Source organism: Epinephelus moara, chromosome 7, assembly GCF_006386435.1.
Source record: "Epinephelus moara isolate mb chromosome 7, YSFRI_EMoa_1.0, whole genome shotgun sequence".
In the NCBI taxonomy this organism is placed as follows: Eukaryota; Metazoa; Chordata; class Actinopteri; order Perciformes; family Serranidae; genus Epinephelus; species Epinephelus moara.
In genome coordinates, this window is record NC_065512.1 from 11695062 (window position 1) to 11722003 (window position 26942).

At 38.3% G+C, this 26942-nt stretch overlaps 1 protein-coding gene across 2 annotated transcripts; it reads left to right on the top strand.

Moving 5' to 3' along the window:
- Window positions 1-600: 600 nt before the first annotated feature.
- Window positions 601-12723, top strand: lnpa (limb and neural patterns a). Of its 2 annotated transcripts, none has more exons than XM_050049502.1 (13): window positions 601-727; window positions 1715-1816; window positions 2189-2230; window positions 5218-5405; window positions 5500-5558; window positions 5671-5711; window positions 7407-7490; window positions 7587-7638; window positions 7733-7954; window positions 9068-9173; window positions 9742-9812; window positions 10123-10278; window positions 11740-12723. In XM_050049502.1, the coding sequence occupies exons 2-13, from the start codon at window positions 1790-1792 to the stop codon at window positions 11910-11912; spliced, it is 1221 nt and encodes a 406-aa protein (XP_049905459.1). In that variant the 5' UTR covers window positions 601-727; window positions 1715-1789; the 3' UTR covers window positions 11913-12723. The 2 variants fall into 2 exon arrangements, with proteins under 2 accessions (XP_049905459.1, XP_049905460.1); XM_050049503.1 differs by having other exon boundaries at window positions 703-722.
- Window positions 12724-26942: the final 14219 nt, after the last annotated feature.

The window sequence follows — 26942 nt, forward strand, 5'->3', positions numbered from 1 at the left end:
TAACAGGATAAGCGGTTACAGAAAATGAATGAATGAATGAATAAATGATTACATGCACAATAGAGTGCACTCAGGCCCATCATAATGGTCCAAACTGGGGCCCATTGTAACTTCCTTATGCCACTGCTTGAGAGCAAAGACTTGAAACTTATTTGTGACTTGCAAACCAAAGACATGGTCCCTCCTCTGCCAACTGGACCTCTCAGTAGTAACTTTAAAACATCATTGTGGTAGATTATACTTATTTTAAAATCCACATTACAATTAAAATGAATGAATGAATAAAAATGTATTTTAGTATATTGTCCAACTTTGACTAAAAGTCCTCATACATATGTACATTCACCACTCATAATTCTGTACCACTAGTACCAATGCAACCATAGCTACAACTATAACTAATTATAATAATGGCCGGCTAAAGTTAGGTGTCAGATAAAGCAAAAAGTTAGCACGCTGACACTGAACGGACATTCACTGTTTTCCTACACCTAGATGTACATTAAATCACTTACCATTACTTTAAACATAGTAACATGAACATTAAGTTGGCCTCATCAGACTCAGACCAGATTCGCCTGGGGGCCAAGGAGAGCTCATGGCTCATGCTGCTTTTCTAACGGACACTCCCCCATCTTGCCTCCCTCACACACACAGCCTCCGTGTAAAGACAGGAGGAGTGCAGTCCTGCCACAGGCTGTTGAAACCGGACAACTCTGCTTGTAAGGTAAATACGCGCCTTGTTGTTCAAAACACTTGGCTGTGATTCATCCGCTTCCCACCTGCATTATTTAGCCTAGCTTGTCTTTACAAATAACGTTAACTAACTTAGCAACGACTGCTAATACTTATTGTGATGAACGTTGGCTGCTTTAGTGTTAGCATCACCTGCTAGCGGTTAGCTCCCCATGTTTAGCTAGAGGTACGGCAATGCTAACGCAAACGGTTTACTCCATTGATGTGTTAAGTAGGTTAAGAAGTAATTTAGCAAACACAAAGCGATATAACAATTTTGTCCTTCCAGGTTAATGTTACCGTTGGCTTTAGGCTAGTTAACTTCCTCGTGAAATGTCAGTTGCCTTGGAAAACAAAGTGAAGTTAAGTTTGCTAACTTAGGTTAGCAAGGGTAACGTTACCTTAGGTGAGCCTGGTCTCTCAAGTTTTAAAGGCAGTGTTTGAATGAGTTTCACACATGTCATACAAAGATTAACTTTACAGTAACTTTAAAGCGTTTCGTTTAAGTTGTGAACAGTCTTACTTTAGTGTATATATGTTCACGTTAGGTTGCATCCAGATATAAAATAATGCATTACAATACAGCAGCATTGCAATGCATGTTAAGGATTGTTTTGTTGAAACAGAGTCTGCAGGGAGGATGCAACTTTAAAGTTATTTTGGAGGCAGCTATTTGTGGAGCTGTTGCATTGTATTTCCAGTCACTGAAAGATGTTTCAGCTATTTTGTCCACTGCATTTAGTGATACATCAGCAGTGGTAGACTACATGTTAGAAATGCTAGACTATTTCAGGAGGAAGCATATTAGTACAGCATGTTATAGTTCATCAGCCTCACAAATAACAGCCTCCAAAGTTAAAGCAACACTTCACCAAAGCAGCATTGCAGTGTACACGTAAGCAGCTTTCACTGCAGGAATGTTGTATTAGCTGCATGCACCAGCTGAGGGTATACTGAACCCCATCACCGTTGTCAACAGGTGGAGAGAGCTTATCTGAGAGAGAAAATCTGAGGAGGGTCCCAGTAACAGAACACGCTACAATCCTTCATCAACATGGGGGCTGTCGTCTCACGGTGGAGGGTTTGTTTTCAAACTTTTAACTTAAGATTTGATACTTTGCAAGCTGATATTAGACCTGCATAATCCCACCACACCGTACTTTAGGCACAAGTAGTAGCAGCATGTTTAGAAAGATCTACATAAACTATCACAATTCAGATGTTTATGCAAATGCTCTTTTTGGCATCTCTATTTATTGGCATATTGGCATGCACAGGGTTACAGGGTAATAACATTGCCAACAGTGGAAGAGAACACACATGACACACTCAAAAACTGTGCAGAAATGATGAAACAGGAAGTTTCCAGATCTTTTCAAGAAGTTGCTTATTGTTATTGCAAATGTCATCATTTCTTTCGTCTGACTTAAATTTCAAAATGTTTGTCTTACAGGCAAAACCTTCCACTGTGGAGATTTTGGAGGGAATTGATAAGGTATGCTGATGAGATAGATTGCCAAAAGTGCTGTTTTTAATTGTCTAAAACATATTTTATTTAAAACGTGTAGTTTGAGAAGTTTTTCTTTTTCATATTTGCATCGGGTGTGTGAAAAAAATGCAGTTTATTTGCTAAAGGACAACAAATCCATGCCGAACCTGTGCTGTGTGTAGGCTGACAAAGCGTACATGAACAAGAAACATTTTCACAAACATTACCAAAAGAGCATTTGGCATATGTAGACTTAAGTCATTCAGTGAGAAGAGAGTCTATACTATATTTTACCATTGTGGTCCTTCTTGAAGATTTAAAAAAAGAGGGAGAAAGTGCCTCATGCGAGAAATTCAACATTGTTTTCTTTATTCTCTTATGCCCTGTTTACATTTGAGCAGTCTTTTCCAATGAGTCCCTTGAGGTTGGGTGCGTCCAAGCTTGCAGAAGGCACCCGCTGTCAATCAAATGAGCGAAACACAAATGGAGCATTATGAGTAAAACTGACCAAAGGCATCTGTTAGTGTAATTATGCCCAATGATGTTGATAAAGCCCACGCAATCTAGAAACAACCACATGTTCTGTACAGACTGCACAGATTAGGGACTGTTTACACTGTGGCACCACAGTCAGTGGAACATATCAAGTGAAGGTTACGAGTAAACTACTTATTTGCATTTACAGTTCTTGAAGGTAAGAACTTGGGTTTTATTTTTGTAGCTCTGGCCATCAGTTATATTGGTTATAATAACATACTCACCAAAGTAATTGCCGAGATCTGGGAACACTGTGGCATTGATTAAAAGATAGGCCGAAACAAGCTATAAAAATAGTCAGTCAGATAATCATGCAGGTTGTAAACAAACTTAAAGTTTGCGAGATTATCTAAACCACTTAATTTGTAGGTGAAACTTAAAGTGAGTGCACCAGGAATATCGTTAATACTCCCCGTTGCACTGGAAAACCTTGATTGCAACACAACTACAGCAAATTGGTTGGTCTGTAAACTTTAATGGCACACAGAGGACAAATAGGGTAATAATTTTGCCATTCCCCTTTGCTTCCTTTGCCAAATAAGTTTGGTCGACCGGGGGGTTTGTTTACAACCTGTCTGATGCTTTGACGATATTGTGTATTTATTTCACTGGTGCTCAGTGACCACTTAAGCCTGTTTTTGATAAGAAACAGTGCTGTGGAAGACATGTTCTATCAGCAAGCATCTTTTGACCATTAGCAAAACAGATGTGTCAACGAATGACAGATCAGCTTCTTATTTGCTGAGTGACGGGGCTTTAGTGCTCTTCTACAGTTAAGCTAGTGTTAGGCTATTTTCGGCACCTGTCCTTGGTGTAAGTGAGACTACACATATAGTGGAAAGGTCAGGTGGCATTGAAGTTTTGAAAAGATGGTTGTTCGTTTTCCTCTTGCAAAATCATGTCATCTATTATGAAAAAATATGTTTGCAATAACGTTTCTTCATGTGCATGGTTGCACCACACGTACAGAAACACATGCATTATATACTTTAAGGTTGAATGTGAGATCTGTTTTTCCAGTTCTTAGAGTGACAGACACACATGTTACAAGAGAACCATAGTGACCAGAGTGCATCCCATTCTGTCCGCCAGCTATTTATGGATGGGGGTAATCAGCACTTCAACTCAGTGGTGTAACCTTTCCACATTAAAAAAAAACAAAAAGTTGAATGAGACATTTGTTAATTGCAAATGATAATGAATTACATAAACTGTTGTTTTCTCTGCCAGAAGAGAAGCTTGATTGTGATTGGACCAAAACCTTTGTTTGGTGTGCTCTTACTTTCAATGCCAAGTACTTCTCTGATATGCTGCATGTTCACCTTTTGAATTTCCAGTCCTGCTAAAGACGCTCAATGGCTCATCCAAATAGAATTTGCCACCATTTGCACGTATGTTAAGACATGATACCCATCTACACTGCTGAGACACATAGCATGAAGGCATTTGTGAAAACGCTGGACTGGCAGTGTGACATACCATGCTGCAAGTTTGCACTGAAAGGAGAAAACTGTTAATTCTCAGTTCTGTTTCAACCTCATCTGAATGTACAGTATCAAAATGGCAAAACTAATACTTATTTCCCACAGAGGCTTGTATTACATATAAATCAAATTCTATAAAGACATTTAGGGATAAATCATACAGGATATTGGCCCAGCCCTACAGGGAAAGCCTGATGTGAAACTTAACTTAAACATTAATGTCTCACTTACTTAAAGGTATACTATGCAGGAAATGTCAGTTACTGTCTGTAAACAGTATCGCCAGTGAAAGTGAAAACCAACCCTACTCATTCCTCTTGGCATTCGGCCCAACATATTTGCATTTTTTCGACGCTGTGTCCACAATTTTCATCGCGTCCTCTTGAATGTGTGCTGCTTATGGTTTGCTCGCTACCCTTTTTTAAACTCCTGACCTCACCTGCACGCTGTACCCAGGAGCGTCCTGAGCACACAAAAAATAAATAAATTTAAAAAAAAGGAAATACAGGCAGAGTCTGCAGATAAATACATCACCACACACTTCGAATGGGTCCTAAGTGATGATTGTGTTTTAGGAAAATCCTGAAGAGTACACTCTTGTAACAAGAGCTACTTTGACTTACCTAGATGTTGTTTGTAGGTGCTTTCTCTCTTCATGTAATATTTGCACCATGAAAATATAAGGTGTGGAGGATTAGTCTCACTCGTTTGCCTATGGAAATTCCTTTTCTGTTTATATATAATATGTGTGTTAAAATATGCAAAATGTATGCAAAATTACTCATAAACAAATCAAACTGATGCTCAAAGCAATGAACAGTGTTTCACTGTTGTGCTTCACATGAGAGGAAACTCTAAATATGTGTAAAACAATAATGTTTATTCTTATGGCCAAAGATAACCACAGTCACTGTCTCACTAACAGAATCCCATTTGTTTCTTATGTAACACTGATTTCATTCTTCCCCACAGGATATACAGACTCTTGAAGAATACAGTGAGAAGAATCAGAGGCAGTTGAAGATATGGGTCGGGCGACTGCTTCTGTACTCGTCTCTCCTCTACCTGATCACGTGTATAGTTGTGTATTTCTGGTACCTACCTGAGCAGCTGATGGGGAGGCTCATATTGTCTCTTCCCTTCCTAATATTTCCATTGCTGTAAGTGTGCAAGATAATCGATCACATTTTCACTAAACTGTATCTGCAGTGTAACCTATTAACCTTTTTTTTTTTTTTTCCTTTTTCCTTTTAGAGTTTGGTTACTCCGAAAATTGCTTATAATTATTTTTTCACGAAGAACTGAAAAAAATAGTAAGATCCTTTTTGCCATTTATACATAACTCATCACATAATGGTAATTTTTGTTTATGTTAAAACTGGTGTTGAATTTTAAAGTGAAATGTCTTTGTCTTTTATTTTTCAGATGACAAATTAGAGGATCTTAAAGCACAAAAAAGGAAAATAGTAAGTGACCTTTTTATATTGATCCAGTTTCACATATATTGTCGATTGAATTTTGATGTATAGTTGTTCGTAGCTTTTCATGCCAAAGACTTAAACAACACTGTCACCTTGGATAAGTTTAAAATAGCCCAGCATCTTGTGGCTAACAAAAAAAAAAGATTGTATTCAAGCATGGACAGAACTGCCCCAAAATGACAAATTGAAGATAAAACACATACAAGTAAAAACACTTTTTTATGACACAGAGCTGAAATGCGTATTAAGTATTTCACTGCTGGAAAGATGGTCTTTTTCGTAAAACTATCTGTGCTGTAGAAAGACACAAATACTTTGATAATGGTGCTACGTGACCGGAGAAAACAGAGGAAAAGGGCTGTGGTGTTTTCTTTTGCTCAAAAGTGAGAAAACCTACAACTACTAAAATTCCCTGTGCTGCACCAGACGAATAAACGCTCCTGCTGGTGGGTGATGTAATGCTTGTCCAAAAACAATATGGCTGCTCGCTGGTAACAAATGATCACGTATTACAGTCAAGCAGTAAACTAAAATATGTTTCTGAAAACATTTGAGGCAAGAAATGGGCTCAGATTCCATGTTTGTTTTTTTAGTAACTAAATTCCCCAAATCTTTAAAAAAAAAAAATGTTTTAAAACTTAAATATGAGGCTTACAGAGTCTGTGTATAAAGCAAACCATAGATTGGTATGTGCATAAATATGCCCCATTTAGTAGATATGTAATAGTTCAATGATTTTTGAAAACCAAAATGTTTTGAGAGATGATGCATCATCCAAACACAAAGTTAGTAAGAGGTGTGCTATACTCTTTTATATGTTTTATTGTTCAGACTCACCACGTCACTCAGTGTAGCGGTAGTAGTTATAAAGCCATTACAAAAATTGCACCAGCAGCACCCTACAGATTTTCTCTCCAATGTCCCTGAAATTACCTCTGCAAGCTTGAGAGACCTGCAAAGTGACATTTCAAAAAACAATTGTCATGCATCTGTGGCTCGCACCGTGGATGGATAAGTGAGAGAAACTTATTATAAAACTCATAATCTCTGTAGAACGCATTGTAATTTTGATGTCTGGTGGTCTCCAGTGAAGTGAAGACTTGCACCTCATTCTGCAAGTTGTGTAGGAAGCCCTGTAGTATTGCTCTTATTGATCCTCTCAGCATTTTGCAGCAAGATGCTTGCTAATCTGGGATCTGTACAGACAGCATTTGATTGGTACAGTGACTTAACCCAGTAAACCACTCCGCTAATGTCACTTTAATTAATAGCATTTAGTGCAGGAAAGAAATAAATCTGAGAAATTGCTTGTCATCCTCTGTCAAGTCTAATAACTTTCAATAATTAGGCCTGATGGATTTTCACACTCTCCATTATCGAAGTAGTGAATGTAATTATTCTTCATATTATATGTAAACATTTAGAAATGTATGGTACTTAAATGAAGATGTACAATTTAGTGAAGGAACTTCCTGGTGCCCTTTCTCAGTCACATTTACTGGTAATGTTCTGGTAGGTGATTCTAAGATATTAATAAAACACCTATTAATTACATCAGATGATCATTAGATAAGTACTTGTCAATAGAGCTGCTATTGTGGGAATAATTTCTTCATGCAGTGTATTGGAAAAATGATGTAACCATTTATCCTATAATACTTTTTAATGTCTTCATTTTAGCTTGAAGAAGTGATGGAGACAGAGACATATAAAAATGCTAAAATGATTCTGGAGAGATTTGATCCTGATTCCAAGAGGAAAATTGTGAGTTATTTTGGCTTACTTCATAACATTAATCAATTTATTTATTGTTTTCCATATTAAATCATGCTCATGTGCTCTTTTGTTTTCTCTTTAAAGGAGCTTGAATCCACTCCAGTTGGACCTCAGATGACTCCAAAACCAGGACAAGGTAGCAATAAGTTTTGAAGACAGTGCTATTTTCCCGACTTCTCCTCTGACATTTCCTACTATTGTTAAGCAACCTGCAATGTTTTCTGTGTTAGAGCTCCGCCAGCGCAATGTCATCCCAAAGACCCCCCCAGTGGTCGTGAATCCTGCAAGCGGAGCAGCCGCCCGCCCTCCTCTTGCCTCTGGGCCCACCTATCCTGGACGAGCTTCCCACTCTGCTCCAGGTGGACCCCCAGAGAGGAACCTGTCGGCTATAGCTGCTCAGCAGAGCTTGATGAGGAAGCCTGTGACCCCTGGAACACCTGTTCCAGGAGTCGGTGAGTTACCTGCACACAGGGGGACCACATCATAATGTGGTCGATTAAGGTGTGATTTACTCTTCCCTGGCTCTGTGTCCCCAGTTGCTCAAGGCTCTGTGGTGTGTGTTGTCAGCAAGGGTGGTATATATTATACAGTAGTTGTAATGGTTAATTGCATAAATGTAGTTTTCAAATATATTACTAAAAGGCACAACCTTTCTCAAACAAGTGTATAATTGTGAACTAAGATTAGAATTAGGTGCTAACTTTTGACACAGTCGGAATATTTACTTTAAGAATGCGATGCTTGTGTTTTACGTCTTTGGTTGCTTCTAGAGATTTTAACAGCCAGCAGGCCAACACGTTAAAAAACTTTCCATAGAACAGTTGCTGTGTATGGAAGACATCTGTGGAGTGCAGAGTTATTGAATATTCAATATAAATTATTTCTGGACTATGAACACTTAATAGAAGATGCAAATAAGTGCAAACGGATAAGGAAATGTGTTCCTAGAGGAAGCTGCATGCTGTAATTGCCATGTGGAATGCCAACTGTGAGGTATGCACGAATCAGGATTACATTAACTATGATTAATTAGCCAGACCTGCGTTTGTTCTCTGGGCAATGGTGGTGGAATCTCACTAAATGTCTTTTAATGCTTGGTGAAATTGCCTTTGGCATTGGGAACACCTCGCAAATGGTTTACATGACTTGATGTTATCACCTGCTTCTGCTGAAAATTGAAAGTGAAAAGCAATTTGATACAAAGAGTCACCACAGAGTTTCCATATGTTGGTAAATTAATAACCAGCAGGATATTGAGACTCTGCCAAGTCTCACAGAAATGACCAGTCATCTTCCTATGATTGCTCTTGATGTTAGATTATATTAATTACTACTCACCAACACAGCAGGGATTCTGGACGTGCTTCGCAAGTGAGATCCAGTGTTAATTCATTAAGAAAAAGAGGGCAGGTTTTTGTAAAATTCATCATGGTTTGTGCAGTAAACTGTGAATCTCAGCCTCACTGTTTCACTTAGTTTTTACTGTCAGTAGCCTCCTTTTTAATGCAGTTTGTATTCAAGACTACAGACTGTGTCTAACAGGCATTGATGTTGTGTTTTAACAGGGATGCACCCCCCAGGCCCGCCCCTGGCCAGACCTTTGGTCCCAAGGGAAAGAGGCGCTATGGACAGAGTCATTGAGTATCTTGTTGGAGATGGCCCTCAGAACAGGTGCACAACCTCTGCTTTTGAACACAGACTATCAATTATGGTTGGGCAATACTGGTACTGGTTCTGGTACCTGGAGTTCGGTACCTGTTCTTGGTCCCTGACTTTCTTTGTGATAACAAAAATATTATTTTTAAACAAGCTGCAGGGTGCTCAGTGCTGCAGTGATAGTTTTGCCTTGCTGGGAAGCTGACGGAGCAGCCTCAGAGCTCCGTGGCTGGCTTCCAGGCTTCGGGGTGCTTCATGGCTCTTCTGCCTCTTGTCCAAACCCAGATGTGCGCTCAGATACCGACATTTGGCACAGATGAATTTAACTTGAATCAGTACTCTGTAGTACCAATGTAATTTAGTAGATACCATTAAAAGTACTGAGTTTGCTACCCAGTCCTACTATCAATACACATATATATATTGTATATGCAGTTTTAGGGGCAAGTATTGTTACTGTATGAAGCAGGTTCTTATCCAACTTATAAAACTGCGGTGCTAAGTTATCTTTTATGTAATATAATCTCTCCAATCTCCATGCACTGTATGCTGTCTTAACTGGACTGTCTTTCCTTCCCCATAGATACGCTCTCATCTGTCAGCAGTGTCTGTCCCATAACGGCATGGCATTAAAAGAGGAATTTGAATACATTGGTAAGACTTAGAGAAACACAAGACTCTTTGTCAGTCTCCATCAAACACTGTGCCTTCATTTGCCCTCTAGCATTTGGCAGCGTAGTATATCATATGGCTCTTAAATGCCTCTGCCACTACCAACCCCTGTAAGCAAAAACGCAACAAGATTGAATATGCAAACCAGCGCGACACATCAATCTGAAGTGTTTATGCATCTCAGGCATTTTCTGTCATTGGTTCATATTCATGTATATTAATCTACGTCTGTTTTGAGAATGTATTAGGGAAGTGACATAAACTATATGGTGTTTTATTTGTGTTGTTTCAGCCTTCCGATGTGCGTATTGTTATTTCTTGAACCCTGCAAGAAAGACCAGGCCTCAGGCACCCAGACTCCCCGAGGTCTCTGGTGAACTGAAGATGTCATCTGAGGCACCGTCACCATCGCCTGCTGCTGACTTAAGTGGTGACCAGTCTGTTTTAGGTGACAATGACACTCAAGCAGGTTTTATCCACATGAAGCATCTGCCTCTGAAGTAGGGATGGGCATTTTAAGTAATTTCCTTATTTAAGTTCTGGTTTTAAATATTACAGAGTACCCAAGGACTTGCAAAAAAACAAAAGCTTTCCTTTTTGCACTGCACAGATTGTACCGGCTGTTTAAGATTACACAGCTTGCACTGCACATTCGTCATGTTTATTTTGTCAAAATACTTCCACACAACATTCCTATGCCTGGTCACCATTTTCCTTGTAACATTAGATCGACAGGGTTCCTTTGGATTCTTAAAAAGTCTTAAAAGGCATTGAAATAATTATGTAAAAGTAAGGCCATAATTGGTATTAATATGTCTTAAGTCAGTCTTTCAAAGTCCTAAAAAATGCTGAGAGATAGTAAGAAGGATTTTTTGAATCATTTTTTTTCTGATGTTTCATTTTATAATCTCAAAATAATTGGCAACATCTTTTTTTTTTTTTTTGATAAATAATTTACAAGATGCCTTTTGCATTAAGGTCACATAAGCTAGCGAAACCAGAAATTATCATGTTTTGTTTCCAGCCGGGATGCTCAGAGTGTAGGATCCACTGTGTGCTAGTTGTCAGTTTACCCTGGGCAACACGAGGAAGAGCAAATTTAACGAATATTGGCTATTTAACCAAGATTTCGCAGCATCTGAGACTGGTATAAGGCTATACATTCGAGGCTCAGTGTGCTTTTCAAACTTAGCACGGTGGGAATCAAGGCAGTGGAATCTCATATGTAGCGCGAGAAACACAAAAATGCCAAGAAAATCTGCCAACAAATGCCAGTTCTGTTCTACCCCCCGTTTCAGCCACGAAACCAGAAAAGCCACATTTAATGTTACAGTAAACATTTGGGCAAAATTGTCCTTAATCCTGAGTACCTGATGTTAGTTCATTTTTTTCCTTCAATTTTAGTAATTGCAAATTTGGTCTGTAGAAAGTGGCATTTAGAAAGTCTTAAATCTAACCTGCCATAAGCTGTAGGGACCTTGGATCAAGTGATTTTTGACTGAAAACATTTCACATTTTCTGCGGCTGTGCAGATCTCTCATTTTTTCTATATGGATCTGTGAAGATATTCATTGATGGCAGCTACATCTGTGCCCGATCCAAAAATGTAAACTTTTAATATAGATATGGTCAGTTTATGTTAATTTATTTTATTTTTTACAAAGCAAATATAATAAATAATTAAATGAAAGTGATACATTGAAAGAATACTGAAGTCTAAATCAAGCACTCATACACATCCCTTCTCTGAAATGTAATGGTCATGCTTGTAATCACATTATACCAATATTAGTACATTTAGAAATAAAATGTTAAAATTCTAGATTCTGTTGTACACACAGTAGTGTCCATTGTTCTCATATGCTTATTTGAAATGCCTGCAAATCTAAACTAAACTAATCTCCATCAGGACAAACCAAGCTGGCTGATGTCTCAGCTGAAACAGACACCCAGGAGCCAGGCACACCAACAACCACAGAGCCCAGCTCTGCGTCAGACGGCCAGAGCACCCCAGAGTCACAAGATCTGCCCTCTGAGAAATCTGACGGAGAGCACGACGAGTCTGCCATGGAAGTGGAATAAAACAGTGGAGCGTTGATTTCGACACAAGTCAGGCTGGAACTTTATTTTTTCCTTAGAAGAAATGCGATATAACGGTTAATGTATAAGTAAATGCCGTGAGTTGGAGTAACACGACAGCAAGTCAGCAGTTGATGTGATTTTCAACTTACAGTACAGCTTGTCCTTTCTTTTGAGAATTGCTTTTATATTTCCAGCAATAGTAATGAATTAAATAGTAAATCTTTAGCTTTTAGTCGCCACCACCACCAGACATACCACCAGTATGATTACATGTGTAGCCCATTATCACGTTAATCAGAGCAATAAGGATTTTGCAGCATTAATTTTGTTTATGATGTATATGAAAAGTCTTGTCCCATGTTTTCCTTTTTCCATATTTTATTTGTTTTCACCTGAATGTCCAACAGTATTCTGACAGAGGTAATTGGAAACTGCGGAAACAAAACAAGAAATATGTTGTGGGGGGAAGTTTTATTTATGGGAAATTATTTATAAATATTTTTCTATAATGCTGTGCCTTTGGTGACAGTGTTGACCGGGGTACTCTGCAGCACGGTGGTGCTAACAACATGTTTACACAGCTACGGTACCGTACTAGGAATGCACATACAGTTTATATTTATTGCTAAAATGGGAGGGAAGGAGATTTATGTCAGTACTGTGCAGCTACCTTAAGTGCCTTTTATATTTTAAATCTCTGCTCCAGTGTTGTCGATAAAACCTATTTACATATAGACAGTAAAGTCATTTAACTGTTTACACACTGTATGTTTGCTGTATAAATAATACTAAATAAACTTTTGAGAACATACATTTTGTGTGTATGTGTGCTCAGTATCACGGTGCATTTATCCAGATAGATACATGTTTTAATGTAAGTACATGCTGGAGAGTTATTTGACTGATCTCGCTATGAAAGCAATTGATTATTTCAGGATTTAAAAAGTGATTCTTTATTAACATTAAAATACGAACAGGAAAGGTCAATCTAACATGTAAATAGCCATGATGACAAACACTCCCATGTATCCCCGCTTCCTTCACTGTGTCATGCATTTTAAATTGCTGTCCCATTTCTCCTCCAGCCAGCCTCTCACCAAGGAGCATGTTTAAACAGTCTGTTTTCATTAGCAGGCCAATTTTAGCTTGTGATCATTTTATTTTAGCTCATTGATCATTTCAGACAGCGTAAGATAATGGCACTGACACCGACCACAACCAGTCTTGATTGCTTGACCCTCTTCATTTGCAACAAGAAAGTCATTGCAGCTCCCAAGTTGCTCTCTGCCATCACATGACCCTTTTCCCCTGAAGATAGACCGTAAACTATCGGTGAGGTCAACACCCTGCATCTTCTATGGGTTTTGATAATGTATGTTTACAGAGACGTGACCTCCTGGGCCTTGTAATGCATCAATGTGACATCGACAGTAACGCCTGATTCCACCGCATGCTGTTTGAGGTTGACCTCTGACAAGAGCCGAACAGGGGGGAAAAAAGTGGGACATCAATAGGACAATGTTTGGATGTTTTCACACCACTGGGATGTTGTCCGGTATACATAGCCTGCACATATGTGCATCATCATAAGTAATATATGACAAAAGATCTCTGCGCTGTGTGCTTTGAAAATGTATGAGTAATACTTTTGATTCCCACAGCACTGAATCATTTCTTGACAGATTGTGCTTCATGGAATTATTATTTGTGTGCACAGTTTTCAACTCACTGTAACAACATTCAGTTCTTTGTTTAGGTTTTTTTTTTATCTATATAATGCTTGAAGAATTTCAGACAGATGAGAGATGACAGAGAGATCTGGCATTTTGCACAGATGCAGTTGCAACAGTAAAATCGTCTCCTGAGCTGTAGTTTAATATCTTTGCCTTTTAAAGTATTACAGTTAATCCTGTACTTGCATTTGTGTGGTGAGATGATTTTTATTGGGTGGCCTATTTAGGTACAATCAATATTTGGGATGGCCCTTCAACTCTGCTATCAGGATGTTTATACTATAATTTGCACCTAACTGACCGTCGTCTCGACCTGTTACACAAACAATTCAAAGAAATGGTGTTTACATAATGTGAAAACAAAAGATACACTTAGGTTTTTGTGTCCAATTGTCCAAACACTCAAAGGATTACATCTGGGTTGCTATCATGGAGACACTAATTGATTTTCAAGGATGACAAATGACATACAAAGCCCCGGTGCCAGGGTAATTTTGAGCAAGCGATGAAAATGTACAGTGGGGCTGTCCCAAGGTTCATAGTTCTTTTCATACTCATCTCTCACATGTGCATCGGAGGCCACTTGACTCAAATTTATACTGATCTTTTATTTATACCCAGAAAAAATGGCAGATAAGAAACATAAGTGTTCTTGATATTGTGTTTTGTCATATCTAGCAGCCAAAGATTGAAATCCTGCGAAACAATTTTCTGTAGAAATGAAAGAGCGTGCCCTTCTGAACCCTGGAGGAAAATAACCCTGCGGTGCGAGGCAGAATATGAAACAGAGGCACAGAATAAGTAAAATAGACAAGTGCACCAGGCTTGTCACTTTTCCATTTGCTGCCCCCGAGTGTGAGCACTTCAAAATTCTCCTCATCTCAGCGAAGACCTTCATCGTTATGCTCTATCTACTGTACTGAATACAAAAAAAGTACCATATCAGACAAAGGTAATAAAGAAGGGAGTTTTAAAGATTTACCATGTTTCTGTCCGTCAGGAAGTAGAATGCAACAGGAAGAACAACAAAGTCATAAATATACAGCACAAGCCATTGTGCACTGGAGGCGATGTGGAAAATGCTGAGATGAGTGTCACAGAAGCAGTTTAACATGGCTGTGATATCAGACATCACCATTGGCTCTTGACAACAGCATCATTACACAGTAATAAGAGCACAATCTCCTTCAGAGAAGCATTAAAATCAAATTAGATTATACAAGAGCTTGGCTTGATGAGCTGCGAGGGGTGATGGTTCCCGAGCAGTGGATCCCTGGTTATTACTGTGGCTCTTTAGCTGCTTGGGCTTGAATTGCCACTTGACAAAGTTGAGCAGCTTTTCACAAAAGGTCATCAGCTTCCAAGAAATTAGTTTTTAAAATTCAAGTCATTTGAAACCTACACACCCAGATGGATGGCTCTCCATTTTTTTTTTCCACCCCTCCCCGCATTCAAGCTGTCAAATCGCGAATGCATGCCACTGAATACATGATGCCAGCAATAAACCACTGTGCTGTAGTTTATACCAGAGTGACATTCAGGGATCAGAGAGCATTGTCATTCTCTGTCCTATCTTGAACTCATTACACCACTGAGCGATGACATCTGTTTGAGCACTCATACAGTTTGACAATTATTACTGCAAACAATCCGCTGTTGTACCTTAATTAAATAATAAACTAGAAGAGGACACACTTTTAGAAAGACAATATATGCATGGGAACATCTACCATATCATTGTTTGAAAAACTGCTTGGCTCAAAACTGAAGTGCAAGCAGTGGCGGATCTTGAGTTCAGCACATATTGTTTAGATAGGGGCAACTTTGGCCCCCCTGACCCCCAATTCAAAAAATAAAAAAATAAAAAAATGAACATAAGGCCAAAATGATCTAAAGATCTAATGCTAACGACTGGTCTGTAGTAGTAACAGCAAATAAAATAGTCACCCGAGGCGCAGTACAAATAATTAAATGAATTTAAAAAAAAGAAGACAACAAAATCTGCAAATTTGTACCATATTCTTTTATTTTTTTCATTATTAATTATTATTGTTTGTATGCCAGATCTTTTTTTTATTTCTCATAAGCTCTTGTTCAAATAAATACAAAAAAATCAAAAATATAATAATAGTAATAATAAGAATAAGAATGATAATAATAAATAAATGAAAAAAAGATGACAAAATTTGCACATTTGTACTGTATTCTTTTATTGATTGTTATTAATGTTGAATTTCCCCTCAGGGGGATTAATAAAGTAAATAAACTTAAACTTAAATAAACTTAAACTTATCCATTATTATTATTTGTAAGCTAAGTCATTTTATTTTTATTTCTCAGTAGCTGTTGTTTGAAATAAATACAAAAGAATCTAAAATATAAATAATAATAATAATAATAATAATAATAGTAATAAATAAATGAAAAAAAGACGACAAAATTTGCAAAATTTGTTTGTTATTAATAAATATTATTTGTAAGCTAAGTCTTTTTTATTTCTCATTAGCTCTTCGAAATAAATACCAAAAGAAATCTAAAATATACTACTACTACTACTACTACTACTAATAATAATAATGATAATAATGATAATAAATTGGGGGGTGGGGGGATCAGGGGAAGCTTACCCAGGGCCCCGAATTTGCAAGGTCCGGCACTGGGCGCTACCATAAACTAAGCTCCAACACAGTATTAAATTTTATTCAGGCGGTTTGTGCTTTTAATGTTCCTGTGCATATGTAATTTCTGTGCTTGACAATTGATCTATTGATTAATTTTATATAGCTTCAGGATAGAACATGTCCTCAGAATTGATAACATAAAAACAAGGTTAACCTAAATTTACATGTCCTGTCATATGAAGTATAATAATTCAATGATAGAGCTGAGTCAAAGCACGTAAATACTTTGTGTTTTCTTGCTGTTTTAATAAAGTACTTCATATTCCTGTGCTCAGGAAACCACCAAAAAGCAGAATAGGGAAGAAATGGAAGGCCGAGACAACACACCCCTGCTACTACCTCATGTGGAAATCATACAAAGCATCCTGCAGGCAGCAGGTTCATTTTATAGCTTCATCTATTACCGCACTGTCATTGTTAATTGTCTTCTTTTTACCTCTGCAGGATTCTCCAAATTGGTCCTATCGAATGTGACAGGAGGAAGAGCATTAAGCATCTGACAAGATGATATCTAAGTTCAATTTCCTACTCCTCACCTGATTTATACCTGCAGCAGATCATTTTCCTTTCTGTCATAAAGACCTCTATAAATCAGTGGTGCTTATGGAAGCACTACAGAACAGGGTCTCTGGATTTGTATCCCCTGTGTTTGCTATTAGGAAGCCATTACAGCCACATTTTCCTCCTTCAAACAAAAATGATCAAATCTAATACTGGCAAGATTAGAGAGATAAAGAGAGAAAGCGCTGGCAGAGCTGTTCAGCACAGTCTCCTATCTAAACAATATGCTCTAAACTCAATAAAAACAGGGCTTTTTGCTGGTGACACCATTATCCATCTGTTTGGACAAAATTGCTGTATCATGGTATAAATCTGCGATACAAGTGACATATCCTCTAAAATAAAAGGGAACATTAACTGCTCTATCTTCTAGAGGCCATGGGACTAGCTGGCTATAAGCTCAGTCAAGTGTGATGGCAGTTATACTGTGTTTTACTAGACTGCAGACAATTATACTTTGCTCCTCTCCCCTAAGAAGACAAACTGCCATGGCTTCAGCTGAAATGATTTCAAATAGATTTTCCAAAATGTCTGTCGCCAGATTGCTTCCATACATTATTTCACTTAAATGGAGAGAAAAAAAGAGGGAGCAAATCCACAAATCAATCACAACAGCCCACTTTACCAGATGGAAAGACGAGAGCTTTCAGTTTGTTTGTGTGTGTGTGTGTGTGTGTGTGTGTGTGTCTGTGTGTGTGTGTGTGTGTGCGCGCGTGTTGAAGACCTACAGAAAAGGACAGTTATAGGATGTGCACAGTCCTGTCTCTGCTATGTGTCTCACTCATCTTGAAGGATGACATAGAGTATCTACTTTCAATGGTGAGCTGGCAGTGCTGTAACAGTGGAATAATGTATAATGAACTGACCCGCTGACTCCTGGCGAGTTCAACAACCAGTTCATTCAACCGATTATGTGTAATTCATTAAGAGGAAAAGGGAAATACAATTATTTCATACGTGACAGGCAACACACGCTGCACTAATAAAAGGTAGGATTTAAAAATACTCAGTCTGTATCCAGAGTTGAATACTGTTGCTGGTGGTGCTGCATACCGTATTGTTTTGTAACATAGGAACATGCATATGATAAGAGAGGATAAGATAAGAAGATCCAGGTAGTGAAATAAAAACATGGCAGGTGGATAACTGAGCTAAAGTGCTTTAAAATATTCTATAATGCTAGATATATTAGATATATTTATCTGAATGCATTGCATATTCACTGATCCACTGACCTGGGTCTTTAATGGGGGTCCTCAGGGTTACTACAGGGGCCCCTTACATTATTTTTTAGTTATTTAATTATGTATTATTTTTTTGAAATTAAATCATGTATGAATGTACATATTGAAATAAATCCAACAATATAAGTGAAAATAAATCAGCCCAATTGTCAAAAACAAACAAACAAACAAACATACAAACAAAAAGCCATTTTATTTACAGTATACAACACTGATGATATGCTAACTGTTACCCATGAATCTTTGTACAATCATGTTAGCTATTCATTCATTCATTGTCTGTAACTGCTTATCCTGTTAGGGGTCCCAGCTGACATTGGGTGAGAGGCAGGGTACACCCTGGACAGGTCACCATACTATTGCACACATAGAGACAGACAACCATTCACGCTAATTCACACCTATGGGCAATTTAGCGTCACCAATTGACCTGCATGTCTCTGAATTGCGGGAGGAAGCCGGAGTACTTGGATAAAACTCACGTTGAGATGGGGAGAACATGCAAACTCCACACAGAATGGCTCCCCCACCCCAGAGTTCGAAACCCCCCACCCCAGATTCAAACTGGGAACTAGGAACCCTCTTGCTGTGGGGCGACAATGCTAACTACTGCACCAATGTGCCGTCAAGTTAGCCAGCTAGTTAGCTAACAGTTAGGTACCATTGAAACATATTGGCCATTTAGCTGTATTATGATTTGAAGTGTACGGACATTTTTGTGTACCAAACATGATGTACATCAAGCAAACATAATGTATAAATATATCAATCTGCCAAAAATTATTAAGGTATTTTAATAGCTTAGTATTGTATGTGCCATAAAAGGCCACAGTGGCACGGGCACCTGTAAGCCTGTATGCACTGTGTGTACATTTTTTCAATGATTTATCATCCTATCTTGAAAATAAAATTGGGACAAAAGCAGCAGATCGTATCTTTGGGTTTGTTTTTACTGATGAATGTGCCTGAGGTGCATTTTTTGGCTGTGTCCACTCACAATGACAAAAATACATGTGGATGCAGATAACTGGTGTGCACCAATTACACATGTCACGGGCCAGAGGTCAGTGTATGAGAAACATTCCTGGCGCTCAGTTGTGATGCTAGCAATATTCTGTTAGTTTTCTTGTGTGTTAGCAAGGACAAGTAGTTAGAGATGAGCTACTGAAAACAACTGAGGTTTTTGAAATGAGGAAGTGAGTATGCAGAGAGCAGAGCAGCAGTACAAGCTAACGTTACTGCTGCTAGCATAAACGTTACAACAACAGAGGCTAGCAGCTAGCTACATGTCCAGGATCCAACCGGAGAAATAGGTAGGAACACTAACTGTTACTTAATTTTCTCATCTGGCCTTTTTATTGTTTATTGTAGCAGATTGGTTTAGGCTTCGTGTTATATATTGTCGCTGTATATTTTTTATAACATTACTGAACTGTTGATGTTGCTGTGTGATGCTGCTGCAAAATGAGGGAATCTGTTGCCTGCTAAGTTAAATGCCTGTAACGTTATGTTTCTCTGGGCTATATTCAGTGTCAGGTCTGTTGGCTTGTCTTTGAAATGCACATGGTAGGCTAATCAGAGTTTTATGGTGGTGTTGTGTCGGTAACGTTGATGTTATTCTCTTGGTCGTTCACTGAGTAGACTGCCTATGTCCATGTGTGGGAACCTACACCTTAAAGGTACCCTACAAGTGGGTCGGCAGTTCCTGTGCGCACTATGAAATATAATCCTGCCAGCGCCACTGAAAGGCCCTACACGTCATTGTAGACCCAGTTTAATATGCAACTCAATTTTATACAATATATGTAGATATGTAGATGCTGGATTTCGGACAGAGCTACATCCATACTGTCTAGCATTGTCTTTATCACACAGTGGAGGAGTTAGCTAATGTTAGCTATATATAGTGCTATATAAGTTAGTTATGGCGGCACGGTGGTGCAGTGGTTAGCCCTCACAGCAAGAGGGTTCCTGGTTTGAACCCAGAGTGGGGGGGTTAGGGTAAGGGGAAACAGATCGGGATTCAGTAATCCCCATATAAATAGATGATTTATTCCTGACTAGACAATGTAAATACTATTGTGAGCAGGAACATTTTCCCTTGGGTAAATACACTTTTGAGATACTTGTAGCCAGTTAACTTGAGTGTTTCCATTTTATGCTAACGTTAATTTATACTTTGACTTCACCACATTTCAAAGAGGAATAGAGCTATTATTATTATTATTACTATTACTAGTTACTTTGTAAATTACACCAATAATTACACCAATAATAATGATCCAATAATATCATAGCATGACACTAGCCACTCTGCAGTATGTATGAGTACTTCTACTTTTGTTGTTAATACATCTGAAGTTTTACTTTACATTTTGAATGAGAAATGTAACTTGTCATGGAGTATTTTTATACTGTGGTGTTGCTACTTTTATTTAAGTAAATTATTTGAATTCTTCTCACACCACTGCATGGCACCCATAGGAGCCAGTCCAGGGGACCAACTCCAGCTCTGAGACCAGTGCGTCCATCAAGGGCAATGGCAGATGTAAGTAAGTTATCGACATGGGTTTATGATGTCTATGCAGAAGTGTCTTAGCTTGTGCAAATGTAGCCAATGATCCTGTAAACAGAGCTTATGAGGCAGAAGAGACACCAGACTGACTGTGTTCAGGCTGTAGACTGTATATTGTTCAGGCAGATATTAGTACAGTGTGAAAAAAATTATGCCCGTCACCTTTATTGCAGGAAGGTCACTGGGTTGATGCTGTAGATAAGCTAAAAACACAAGGCGTCATCATCTGGCAAGGGTCTGCATTGGTAAGTCAAATGTGTCCAAGCACACAGTCCTAAAAGATTACTTTGTAACATGGACAGTACTTTTTCTGTTTATCATGAAAATTGTTGAGATGAGATAACATTCCAGAGTTGTAGAAGCCTACTCACTAGGATTACGAAACATACAATAGGCTTTAAGTTGTGTAGCATTTTTGTGAGTGATTAACCTTTCAACTCATGGATTTATTACATCAATGAGATTTCCTGGATTGTATTTCATCCTCTTACCAGTACCTAAAGCAACATGGCAACCATATTTTACAATGTTTATAGCTGGAGTGTCTCCCTTTTCTGGCAGTGAGAGTAATTACACAAACATTGTCGATGCACGCTTATAGCGTATGCCTTCAGGTAAACTTGCTGTAACTCCCACACCCCCATTTGCGCTCTGCTACTCTTCTTTTGACTTGAATTCTTCCTCTAAACGCTGAGTTTCTTTTGTATCTGGAGCATCCACTCCAGAAACTTTTCTTGGACACTTTTTGGATTTTCTGCCATAGCTTCTGGTGTACTCCTAGCTCTGCTCTGTCACTATGGTGTCTCCCCCTTCCTGCCCCTTTAGCTCTGGCTGGTTGACGTAAAATGCATCACTTTTGTCGCCACAGACACCACACACCGCAACCACAGTTTACAGTACTGCAAACAGAGCTTTCCCTGGCAGCGATAGGCTTAATCAGAATTGTGTGTGCTTGTTTGGCAAGGGCTTAAACGTAACGGACGTTCATTTCTATGTAAAAGTCTCACTGTTTAGCTTTAATGCAGTGTTGAGATCGGTCTGAACGCTGGCTTAAACTGCGTGGCCTCAAGAGTAGAAGTGCCTCATGGGTTCATTTAAATAAGAGTAGTCAATCATTTTGCACAGCACCCACTGTTCCTGAGAACTGCAGCGGCACATGGAGCGAGTCCCCTCAATATCAAACATGCTTGGTATTTGACTGTATCACTCTATACAAAACAAATTTAGCAGTGTACAACAGAGTAAATCTAATTGTGCCTGCTAACTTGACTGTTGCTGCTAGTGTTATCTATGGGTTTTTTTTAAGGTTGCTCATTTCTGCAGTTTTGCTTGTGCACTCTCTGGTGTGTTACATTCAGTTCCCATTCGAGTTCAATTCAAATACTTTGTCCGTCCCCTGGGTGGCAATTTGAGGCAAGCTGGTTTGCAGACACAAAAACAAGACCAAACAATTCATTCACATACATAATGTAAAATACAAAATATATTCATGTAACGATAACAGTATAATAAAAGCAAAGTTTAGAGACAGAAAAGTCAGAAGCAGTGGCCAACCCACAGCTGAAAAACAGTGTGCTATATACTGCAGAGACCCATGTCAGAACTGCATTAATCAGCAGAGGAAACTTACCCACTGTTTTGGCTGTTCATATGTCTTATGGTATTTGTAATAAAACCAAACTTCCATTAGCTTCACATACAGTCAACATAAGACCTAATTTTTACGGTATTTGACACACATGATTTTGGAACAGGCAGGTGCAAACAAACTGCATCTCTGATGGACTTCACTGTGTCTTAAAGTTATCTTTCAGTGTTTTCAGAGCACAGGTGACGCTCTGCAAGTCGGCTTTGGTTTCTGACAAAGCATTGTTAAAGCTGTAATTGGTAACCTTTATAAAAAAAACCCCACCTTTTTGCGTATTTCAAGCATTTTGCTTTTTTCAGTCAGCATAAAATGAGACACATAGTCTGTGAAAAAAATCACACTCCTCTGCCTACTGTATGGCCTTGTAATGCTTCTAATAGCCTTACTGCACCTGAACAAAAACAACCAATCAGAGCCCAGGAGTTTCTAATGGAGCTGTCAATCATGTCAATCACTGCTGGTGAACTGTGGTCAAACTAGGGAGCGCTGATTAAATATGAATCAAGATTCTGTTATTGCATTGCCTATTTTCAGAGTCATATCTTAGTGTACTGTTTAGCTGTGAAATGAGAAAGCCGGTCTGGCTGGTGCTTGGTACTTCAGTGGACTGTTGACAACATGGCAGCCAGGTCACAAACTTTCTCATTTTACATGATTGACAGCTGTGTTGGAGACTCCTTGGTTCTGATTGGTTGTTTTTGTTTTGCTATGGTCTTATTCTAGCAAATGCCATTTTAGGCAATAGGAAAAGCAGGAGGTGCATGGTTTTTTACAGACTGTCTGTCTCATGTACATCTTTTAGTTAGAGCAAATATAACAAGAAGTTATTGTCATAGAAGTTACCAACTGTAGCTTTAAATGGACGTTGGCTTAATTTACTTTGACAAACATTGACTTTGGCAAAATGTCCATTTGCAAATTGCACCAGGATAACCTAACACACTGTGAACACATTAGCAGCATGTTGATAGGAAGCCTTAGGCCTCTGGTGTAACACTGGTAAACTGGCAGACAGCTAGTGGGGTGTGTTCACCCTGGTCTTGCCAGTATCTCCTGTTTGAGGTGTTTCACATAATGGCACTGAGTGTCTAAATCCTTTTGTGGGTGTGTTCGCCTCATCTTCTTTGTTATCTGCACTGCCTCTGGATAGCATGAACAAACATGCAGTCCCTTTAATATCATACTGAACAAAACAAAGTCATTGCTGAGTAGCTGAAACAGAACATATAGTTAATAATAATTTAATATATTTTAATGCGAAAGTAAGTTCTGGGTGCAGAAAAAAAGTATCTCCTCACAGCAGGAAAATTGCAAAAGAATAGTGGATGTGACTTCACAGTTCTGTAGACAGTTAACAAAATTAAGAAATTACATAATTTATTTGACTTGATTCATGCAATTATTTCTATTTCCAAGTAGGCTGTATTTTTTGTGCGTCAGTTTAATTGACATCCACTGTTGCACACTTACTATTTCATGTTAGTACAAAGTAGTACAGTAAATAATTTAGTATGTAATGTGTGTGCTTCTTAGTATCATAGTCTGGACTTGGGACAAAGGACCTGACCAGGCCACCTGGCATAAACTCCAGCTCCCTGAGACCCTGGAACAAAAAGTATGCTTTAAGAAATCAACAATTTATTTTTATTTATTTTTTTAGATCCAGGACATGTTGCCAATTCAGTTTTTATTTGCCACTTTCCTATACAAAACTGAAAGAGAAAAGAAACGATAGTTCTGAATGAATCACTCTGCACACACTAAATTGTCTTAAATCTGAATAGGAACAGTTCAAATATGTCTCAATCTCAATGACATGTGACTTGTCAGAAGTCATATAACACATGTGCGCATGCCATGTTCTCACAACCAGTGACTATGTACTCAATTAAAAGACCTGCAACAAATCCTGTATTGTTTTTCAACCCATAAGGAAGCAGTCACACACATTAAGACACTGCTGCAATTCAGCATTATAGTCATGCACATTTATTACATTTACTCTGGATGGCAAACACCCATGCATGACTCTATCCATCTCTGTTTTGTGCAGATAGAGTTGGGTGTGAGATGAATATATGCGAGAGAAAAAAACAAAAAACTGCCACAAATGTGCAAAAATTTGTGCTGAATTGAAACAACAGATAAATTAAAGAGCTGCTTCGCTGATTTCCATTTTCTAAATGGAAGAATTACGGCCTCTCATGGTTCTTTATCATCATTTTGACTTCCTTTGTGTCTCTTCCATAATGTGTCTGTTTTATTGTAACGTCTGGATGTAGATGTGAAATAATCTACCTTCATTTGAACCAATCTGTGTTTGACCCACGCTTATTGAAAAGATGCTGTGACTGAATAGAAGCTTGGAAAGAAGTAGGTTAACACAGCACAATTACAGTGATGTGAAGATTTAAGACTGTGCCTTTACATCTGTATATAAATTAGGAAAAATCGCAGAGATGGAGAAAATGTCAAATGCTTTGGTTATGGGATTTAAATGGCTGCGGGAAATGTGATTATATGCATTAAAATATCTTCAAAAGAGGCGTCAGTAACTTGAAAAATGACAGTGTTTATTTTCTGTGTACAATACAATACAAAAGGAAGCACATGTGTATTTCCATGATGGAATTAATTTTAGTGTGTGAACTTTTTTTTCTTAACCAAGAGTCTGTCAGGTGACCCACTCTCTGTAAAACCCTCCAGGAGGAGGTCAGGCCAGCAGACCTAGCTTTGTAATCTCTTCTTTGGACCTATAGTAACTCTACAGACATGTTCACGTGTAATTCTCTCCTGTGTTTCTGTGTCTCCTTCTCTTTTGTGACCCAGCTCTGAAACACTGCTAAAAACAAAAATGATAAATTAATGATAGGTTTAGCTACAGCAAAACATCACAAAAATTTGACTTGAGATTTTGTGGGTGTGGAATGACATAGTTTTAAATGCAGTGATAATATATTTAGATATTTAGCAAGAAAAACTGTTACGTACCGTCTATTATTTTAACTATTTGACACCCAAACTTTTTCAGCAAGTAATAAGCAGCCATTGATTAACAGAAAACAAACCTCAGCCTTAGGTTTCGTTGCACTTTGTCAAAATGTTATACTTGACTTCAAAATACTTAAAAAAAAGACAAAATGTAAAGACTATTGCATCAGTAATGAACTGGTAATAGTGAATGTATAGTATTTGCATTAAAATATAACAGGTATGATGTCAAGTCTGCCATTTTCGTCATACCAATGGCAAAATAAAAATAGTTTAACTTCCTAAATGTTCATAGACTGGCTAGATATAGATTTGTTAAATAAGTCTGCTAAAGATTAGCAAAAAACAAAACAAAAAACAAAACAGAAAAAGAACCCTGCAGAAATACAGATCAAATAAAACAATGTAAACCAGTGAATAGGAAAATGTTCGAGCAGTACTTGTTGATGATCAACAAGCCATTACAATATACATAATAATGCTTGCACATGTGCCAACCATGCAAGCAGCCTGTTGCAGTTGTTCATGCTAGATATCTTACCACAATTTTCCCCCCCAGGTATAATAAAGTATTTCTGATTCTATGTACAGTAGGTCTAACTGTACATATTGTATGTTAACCTGAAATGAGGCTGTACATACTTTAATTAATTTATGAATCAATGTAATTCCTACTCAAATTTGTGTAATTTATGAGTCTCACTATGACGTTGAATTAATCATTAAGCCTGGATTGTGTCTTTATGACAGGACTGCAACTCTGAACACGCACAGCGGCAGCCAATACACCGTTTGCACTTTTTAAATCTTCAAGGAGAAATATCTTCAGAAACCATAGAAGTGGCAATCGCTCTTGCGCCCTTGATGTTTTAAAGTGTGATGTTCACCATAAAAACAGTCTGTACATTAGAGTATCTTGCCTAAAATTGCACTCTGGATCCTCTTGCAGTGTGGGGGGGGAAATCAAAAACAAAAACAAAACATCAGTGAGGACGGAGCGTGGCAGCACGGAGTGTAGAAGACGGCAGTTCAAAACAGCATTTAACAAAATTTAAATACAGTTTTTCAGTGTTTATTACATCGCCACCGGTATGACAGCCCCCAGACAACATTCATGGAAGTAATTATCTCAATAAAGCCTAGGTACAAAAACAATCCAGGGCCTCTTCTTTGTGGACATTAGCCTGTTGGCACCGCTGTGCTGTGACTGTGCGCCAGATAGTCCTTTACATGGATATTCCCTGTTGCCAGCCATAATTAATTGCTTTACAGTCTTCGAGGCCATAATGCTCATCAGTTATTAATTAGAAATTCATTTCACTGAATAAATAATGCTCATGATTGATGATGAAACTTGTAATTAGGTTCTTGGAGTAATGCACAGGGGAGAAAGCCTTTACACTTGAAACCAGGCTATTAAATACTGCTCATTTAAGGGAGCGCTATACCTCTTGTCATAAACCCGGGCTGCCACGGTAGCATCTGGATTCAGGGAGCAGGAGCATAAGTTGTTATTCATATAGACTACCTGCTTCAACAACAGCTCATGATCCTTTATGCTACTGAGCTCTTTTGTGCTAGAAAACTAAACCATTCA